General features: G+C 42.9%; 1 protein-coding gene across 11 annotated transcripts in view; it reads left to right on the top strand.

Moving 5' to 3' along the window:
* Positions 1-7,702, top strand: part of MECOM (MDS1 and EVI1 complex locus) — a 406,876-nt gene that overhangs the window by 362,378 nt on the left and 36,796 nt on the right. For 8 of the 11 annotated variants that reach the window (XM_042458918.1, XM_042458924.1, XM_042458923.1 and 5 more), the window contains one exon: positions 5,263-5,289. The exons of the other annotated variants lie outside the window; for them this stretch is intronic. In XM_042458918.1, the coding sequence (XP_042314852.1) occupies positions 5,263-5,289 (27 nt within the window). The remainder of the gene's footprint in view (positions 1-5,262; positions 5,290-7,702) is intronic. 11 annotated transcript variants of the gene reach the window in all.

The following is a 7,702-nucleotide window of genomic DNA, read 5'->3' as shown; positions in this document are numbered from 1 at the left end:
AAGAAGTCACACAAGCCAAAATCACGCGCCCATAAGAACAATGGAGCTGGGCTTTGGTGTGGGTCTGGACTCTTAGGACGCATGCATCATTGAAACCACCATACCTCCACTGTGTGACTCGAAGCAGCTTTATTTTGGCTTGTCTGTAACAGGCCATAGATAGTAAAGTATGGAGCAGAAGCAGCTTCAGGGAACTGGGTCTGGGCTCATTATTAGAACTCAGTACAACTCATGACATACTAACTGAGAAAAAATGTTGAGCACCACACAAAGAAGAGGCAGTCCAAAAGCAGAGAAAAACCTTCCTTGGTCCCAGCTGCCACTGCCCTGGCCTCAGAAGGAGAAAAGAAGAGACAGGTACAGCTTCTAGCATCCCTAGGCCGCAACAGATGACAGCCATCACTGCTTGTGGTTCTGGAGGAAGAGAAGAAGGGTAGTACTGGACCTTAACCCCCTTCCACACTGCCATCGCCCTTCCTTTTTTGTGTGCCTTAATTAGATTGTAAGCCCTGATGGAGGGAACTGTTTTGTTGTTCTTTTACTTGTACAGTGATGGCACTATATAAATAAATAGAAGAGGAGCGGAAGAAAAGGCGACAGACGAGAACACACACAACAACAAACAACAACAACATATGTAAGTCTTCTTTGATCGATTAAATTCAGATTTTTTCTTGCTTTCTGACAAGATACAATGTCCTTGGTTTCATCATACATTATGTGCTGTTTCACAGTTTATTAGCTGGAAAGATGCAAAGAGAATCAGGGTCCAAGATATGTGCAAGGCAGATGAATATCACCAGAGTTTCAGGAGGAATTCAGTTCTGAGGTCCTTGTGGTCAGCTGCCAGTTAATCGCGAGGCAGCTGTTTTTATTCAGCATATGATTTAAACCATTTGTGTAAGAGAAGGGGTTGCAGGGGCGCCTCAACCCATAGTCCTTTCGCCCACGGAGAGTGCCTAATCTGCCAACAAGGTAGGGCGGGCGCCCTGAGCCCCAGCCGCGTTTTCCATGCTCGTCCGCTTCCCCGCGGCAGGAAAAGGGGTGTCCGTGGGGCTTCATGCCCCGAACACCCTGAACAGCAGCGGGGAAGAGGAAAATGTGGGCCCACTTGCCATTTCCCTTTGTGTCACTGTGCGCAGAGACAAAGTAAATTAGTAGATGCGAAGTGGCTGCCCACAGACATAAACAACAAAGGATGTGCTTCCTTTTCGGAGCTCCGTTCTTGTGCCACTGAAATGGGCGCCAAAGCTGGGGCGACGTCCGCTGCACTAAAAGCCGGCGGAACGGGGCTTAGAAGGAAGCGGAAGAAACGAGGAGGGGACGAGGGGGAGAAAGAGGCGCCGACTTCTCGCGCTGCTGACACGAGCTAGCGGTGCCCTAGCACTCGTCAGCTCTCGTCGTCCGCTCAGTCTTTTGTTCTCTCCTCGCGCTCAGTCCTCGCCCCGCCTCCTTCGCTGGTGGGCACTCACTTCTCTCTCTCATCTCTCTTCCTACAAGCCGCGTCACGCTCATGTCTAGCTCGCTTCGCGCGCTCGTGGCTTGTGGCTCTGCTCGCTCTGGGGGCTTCTGCAAAAAAAACCCCAACTATACTGTGCAGCAGGCCACTCTGTACAGCGCCATAGTTTGTGGTTTTTTGTTAACGATGAGTGACTTGCGTCTCGTGCCGTCTCTTGTTTACAATTGAATTGTGGTGGAAAAAGTATGGGGGAAGGGTTTTTAGAAGTTTTGTCGGTGGGTCATGTATGGTGGGAGATTGTGTCCAGGGGGCGTGGTGGTGTGTGTGTGAAGGGCTCGATGGGGCAGTATGATGCCGGTTCGGTGAGGAGGACGCGCTGGGGGGGTTGGGGCGTGGTGGGTGTGCGGCGGCGGCACGGAGGGGCAGCTGTGGGAGTAAAAAAAAACAAAAAAAAGCCTTGGAGTCATAAGAACTTTTTGCTATTTTTTAAGCGCCCAGGGCTCTTTTAGGTCGGAGGAGCTTCTTTTTTTAACTGGAATGGGAGGCGTTAGTTTCCGTTCACTCCTGTTGGTGATAAGGACTTCTCTGGACCTAAATTTGTCCAACGGGGGAAAACATGGTAAAATGTCCCATTGCCTCCCTAACAGGGCATTTTGATGTAAAAAAAAAAAACTACGACCCTCTAACTGCCAAGGGTATATGTGCAAGGGTCCCTACTTTCTGACAATCCCTGTCCTGAAGGAAGGTTCTACTGAGAAGAGACAGCAAGGAGAAGATACAAGTCAAGGCAAATGATATTGGCAGGGAGATAAAGCCGAGCGCAGCAAGGCCTGAAAACATATGGGTATGTGATTATCAAATATAGGAGCAGAGTCCGGAATGTACATGGAGCGTTAATAATTGTTTCGTTTCTGCTCTCCTCTTCAATAATAAGGATAGTAGGTTGCCACCAAAAGTTAATACAATTCAACTGGTGTGTTTCCACGCAGACTAGCACTCCTAATCTCCACTACTGCTCAATGTCATTATATTTTAACTACAGTCGGCCCTTTGTATTCATAGATTTCAGCCACCCCCCCCCCCGCCATTGGGATAAATTGTGGCTACTCAGTCTATTTATTACAATGACGTTAGTAAATGGTTCCTTGCTATTAAATGCATATCAAAGTCTTGCTCCGGAATTTAAAACAGTACTAAATGGGAGTGGATGCTTTACTGAGGATGCTGATCCATGATTGTGGGGGCAATTTACGTTTGTGGAACTATTTTTCATCCTAAGCTCTTGAATCCGAGCTTCCCCCTCCCTTTTATATTAAGAATCACACATTAAATTGCTGCAGAACTGGTTGTGAAACTTTCTAATGCCTTTTTATGATTTCCCCCCCTTTGCTATGATTTGAAGGGTTTTTTTCCAAATGGATTGGATCCACTTTGTGGAGTTTTCATGATACACAGTTTTCATAGACACAGTGATTGTCAGGATACATATCACATTCCTGTTTACACACCACTATGAGATACAGAATAGGAGATACACTATGAGATTTCCCCACCCCTTCCCCTAGTAGGAAATAGGTCTCAGATCCAGGCCTTTGCGTTTAACTCGTCGAAAAGTCACACTGACTACAACCACACAATGGCAAAATAATGTAGGAGTTAAAATCATGTGTATCCAAAGATCCTAGGACAACACAAAAATTGTGTCACTTTAGCCATACTTCAAAAGTTGAGAAACAGAACTTGTGTCAGGCAGGTACTGAACTTCTGATTAATACAGGACAATCCTTGTGCATAAGCACAAACACAGTAGTGCATGTTAATTGACTGGCTTTAAAGCCCTGAAAACTGAAACCAGAATTGCATCAAGTTTGCTAGTATGTGCTACTTTGGATTTTATCGGCTCTTAGGACGCATGCATCATTGAAACACCATACCTCCACTGTGACTCGAAGCAGCTTTATTTTGGCTGTCTGTAACAGGCCCATGTCTTCTTCTTGGACACTTGTTACATGATGTTCATGTGAACTACATGTATTTGCAGAAAAATACAGGATTGTATGCCCCAAAAGCAGTTTAACGTGAACGACTTTTACTTTATTAATGATGTAATTTTATATTTAATCACTAAAGCAAAGTTTAGAGATACTGACTGGAATTGTATTGGTTAATCCCAGTTTAAATAGAACAATTGGGTTAATTGTTGAATGGTGAGTCAATGCATAGATAAATCCTGTTCCTTCAGTGGGTCTACTCTAATCAAAAGTAACATTGGGATTTAGACCAGAGTCTTTCTTCTACCCAAATTAGGGATGAAACTGAACTTTGCCATACAGGTCTGTATGAAGTTTCTGTTGCTATGCTAGAGGAAGCCTGTTGCATTAATATGGGCATAGATTCAGATTTAGCACAAGTATGTTACCCAGTATAATTCATACTGCACAAGCACATTGTTGTGCAACTGAGACCAAGATCCTCCATTGTTCTTAGTTGAGATTGCCAAGCCCTAGAAGGGTTGCTGCTGCTGCTGCTTACTGGTAGTTGTGGAGGGATGGAGGAAGGAGGCATTTCAGGCTATGAAACAGCAGCTGGTCTCAGATCAGCAAGAGAGTGAGAGAGTTATGGGGATACACTCATGGGCAAAGTGCATTCTCCTTTTCTTTACCCAGAGCAGCTATATCTTCATTGCCATCCCTTCCCCACTGAAAAACAGCAGTAGCCCCTCATAAGGCTTGACAGCTGCAGAGGAAGCAGGTTTTGAATAGGGAGGAAAGGGCTATGGATTAGTCCTCTTCACTCCATCCAAAAGGGATATATGTGTGCACAAGCCATACTAACATGTGCACATTAATGTGACTCCAAGAGCGTCCAAGTGTTTGTATAACTCTCGCAGAACTGGCTATGCAACTAGTGGAATAACCTCTTGCACAACTGTTTTGAGCAATCACCAAAGTGTAAACTAGTCTAAAGGGAACTTTGACTCTGCTAGTGTTACAGATGGTTGCAGGCCATACTATTTGCTTTTTCACTCTACTGAATGAAAAATCACAATCCTTCAGCTCATTCATATCTATTTATCATCATGTATTAAAGGGTAGCCCTTTTGCTTCTTGTAGAAGTGGTTCGTAAATTAGAATCAGAGCATACTAAGACTGAATTGAGGGGATCACCACACCATTTGGGTTGAGGTGCCCCCTGCATATTATGAGCCACCAAAGAATCATCATTTTGCTTTGAAAGAGAATTTGTCCCTGTGTTATTGTGTTAATTTTAAAAATGTTACTGTATATTATAGGTTCAAGTACAGATCACATGGAGATTAAGGCAATTGATAAACAAACTATCATTAAAATCAGCAGATCTTAATCGTTTTTTAAAAAATGATAATTATGGAATTAAAAGATTACAGTGCATTTTCGATACAGTAGGTAGTTAAGCCACCATGCTGTCTACCTTTTAGTAAAGGTAAAAATAAATAAATGGTTGGCTTGGGAAATACATTCCCTTCCTCCACCATCCTATCTTCTCTAGATCAAATCCTCCGCCCCCCCCCCCACACACACACCTTTAAATTCAGCGCTGGTCTTAATGAAGCTATGTACTGTACTAGCCCTATCTCTCTTCACATTACAAATTAGCCATTTCCAAAAGGACCAGCGTGTTAGTCTTTTGCAGCAAAAGCAACAAAGAGTTGTAGCACATTTAAAGACAAACCAATTGATTGTGGCATGAAATATACATTAATTGCAATAAAAAAATCCAAATGCGAGAATAATGTGTTGTTTTTGTTTCAATTTTGCTCCCAGTTCCAATTGCCTGATCAAAGAACTTGGGTAAGTTTATTATTTATATTTTCAATTTAAACACTGTGAGAGAAATTGCATAAGAAGGAACATTACATCTGTTTCACTGCAACACAACAACTATTTGCCCATTAATTATTTTACCTTTACCTAAATCACAGTTGTGTCTTATTTGACTTTTCATCAAATGCTGTAGTCTTTCATCCAGAACAATTTCTAATGAGTGGAAGTCTGCTACAAAGGACTGCATATGCAACCCTTTCAAGAAATGTTATGACGTTTTCTAGAGGCAGAAAGGAGAGCTATCCAAAGCACGAGATTTATAGCAGCTTTAATGGCACACAGAAAGCGTTATCCTGTATTTAGATAAAAACTGAAAAATTTCTGCATGTTGACATGCTATCAAACAAATGTATTTGATAGGAACCATCATATCAGAAGTAGTAAGATCTCAAACAACTCACCACATGCATTTCATGATCTCCCTAATCTGGAAGAATTGTATATTGAAATGCATATAGGTTCCTTCCTGAGGGGCTCTTTTAATGTCTCATGTTTTAACTTTATAAATTGTTTAATTGTTTTTTAATTCTTACATTTTCTGTATAATTTTTAATTTCATTTGTTTTAAATATGTTAGCCACCTTGATTCCCATTATTGGGGAAAAGGTGTGATATAAATTAACAACAACCACAGTAATAATGCTCTAAAAGAGTGAATGGGTTTGTGTGGCATCCAGTTATATTGATGATAGAATATGGCTGGCAATGCGTGGAAGGATGGGGCCATGACCCCACTTTAAAAGTGAGAGAAGTTGTCTGGATCTTAGGTGTAAATCTTTCAGTCTGTACTTCATTCAGATTCTGCAAATCCTATCTACAATTTTCTTCCTATTAATCTTCCATATTGGGTTTTGAAATATGTTTGGTCCTTGCATCAAAATTCATGCAACTGCATTTTATGCTTGCTCCCTAATTTGGGCATTTATTTGTGTAATTTAGTGAAGACTTGCTACTTTTTAAGTATGATTCTATGTATTTTTCCTAATTTTTCCTAATTTTTCATATTTTAGCTATTCCCTTTGTACAGTACATCCACTTGACATGTCAGAAATGCCATATAAGCCTTCATATTTGGTTGTACAGCGGGCCCTCGGTATCCTCTGGTGTTTGATTCAGAACCCCCTTGGATACCAAAATCCATGGATGTTCAAGTCCCATTAATGAAATGGTGACCCTTATAAAAAATGGCAAAATCAAGGTTTGCATTTTAAAATTTATAGATTTTTAAAATATTTTCAAGTTGTGGATACTTGAATCTGTGGATAAACAAATCTTTGGATATGCTCCAAGTGAGGTTGGCATTTTCTAACAATTTTGATATCAAAATTGAATTCAGATAATAAAAACTATTAAAAATACTGGATGGGGGTGGGAGGTATAGGAAAATAAGTAATGGGAAGATTTAACTGGGACATATACAGTATGAAGATTATCGCACTGCGTTCTGAGAACGTTCCATATCATCACGTGATGAAAACGTTCCTGGAACGGATATTACCGCATTAGAAATCAAAACGGGATCAGAACGGGATCAGAACGGCAGTTTACCGCACTGCGATTCCTTTTTCTTGAAACCGTTCTCAGAACGGTTTGCTGTATTAAGTTTTGTGGGCTGTCTTCTGATGACGTCGCCACTCAGTGGTTGGACGGCTCGGGAGAGGCGCCGCCCCCAGGAAAGAGGGAAAAGGGAGGCTTGGGCCATGGAGCTCGCCTCTCCTGAGTCCCTCGGCTTACTGAAATCCCTCACCTCCCTTCCCCATAGGAATCAATCCAAAAACGGAGTTTAAAATCTCTCCCAGATGCAGACCCAAAGGGCTCTCCTCTGCTCCTTTTAAACTCAGTTTTTGGATTGATTCCTATGGGGAAGGGAGGTGGGGGATTTCAGTAAGCCTAGGGACTCTGGCTGGGAGAGTGCTTCTCAGCCTCACTGAGAAGTCTTCCCTCCGAAGATTCTCTTGGGAGGGAAGGAAGGCAAGCGCCCCCCCCCCAATCTTGTCTTCCCTCCGAAGGGAGTCCGAGGATTCTCTTGGGAGGGAAAGAAGGCAAGCCCCTATAAAACGTTGGGGCTTCATATGCTGGCATATGTTTGAAGAAAATAGGATAAAACCTATGTAACTTGATGGGCCAAGGGCAGAGTCCCCTCCTTGGCAGCCTGGGCTTTAAGGGAGCTCCACGGAGGTCCCTTCAAGCGGAGGGAAAGGGAGGGGACTGGACCAAGGGCAGAGCCCCGGCAGCCATAGCAGCTCTTTAAACCGGTTAGAAAAGAAGAGTCCTCTGCTGTCATCCCATTTCCCCTTTTTGGCAGCTTGACACCCTTTTGCTTCTGTGTGTGTGCATGTAATGTGTGCCTTCAGGTTGTGAGCTTCCCTCCCCGCTTTAA

This window comes from Sceloporus undulatus, chromosome 3 (assembly GCF_019175285.1).
Source record: "Sceloporus undulatus isolate JIND9_A2432 ecotype Alabama chromosome 3, SceUnd_v1.1, whole genome shotgun sequence".
NCBI lineage: Eukaryota > Metazoa > Chordata > Lepidosauria > Squamata > Phrynosomatidae > Sceloporus > Sceloporus undulatus.
The sequence above is the reverse complement of the archived record's forward strand: the minus strand, read 5'-3'. Positions and strand labels throughout refer to the sequence as shown.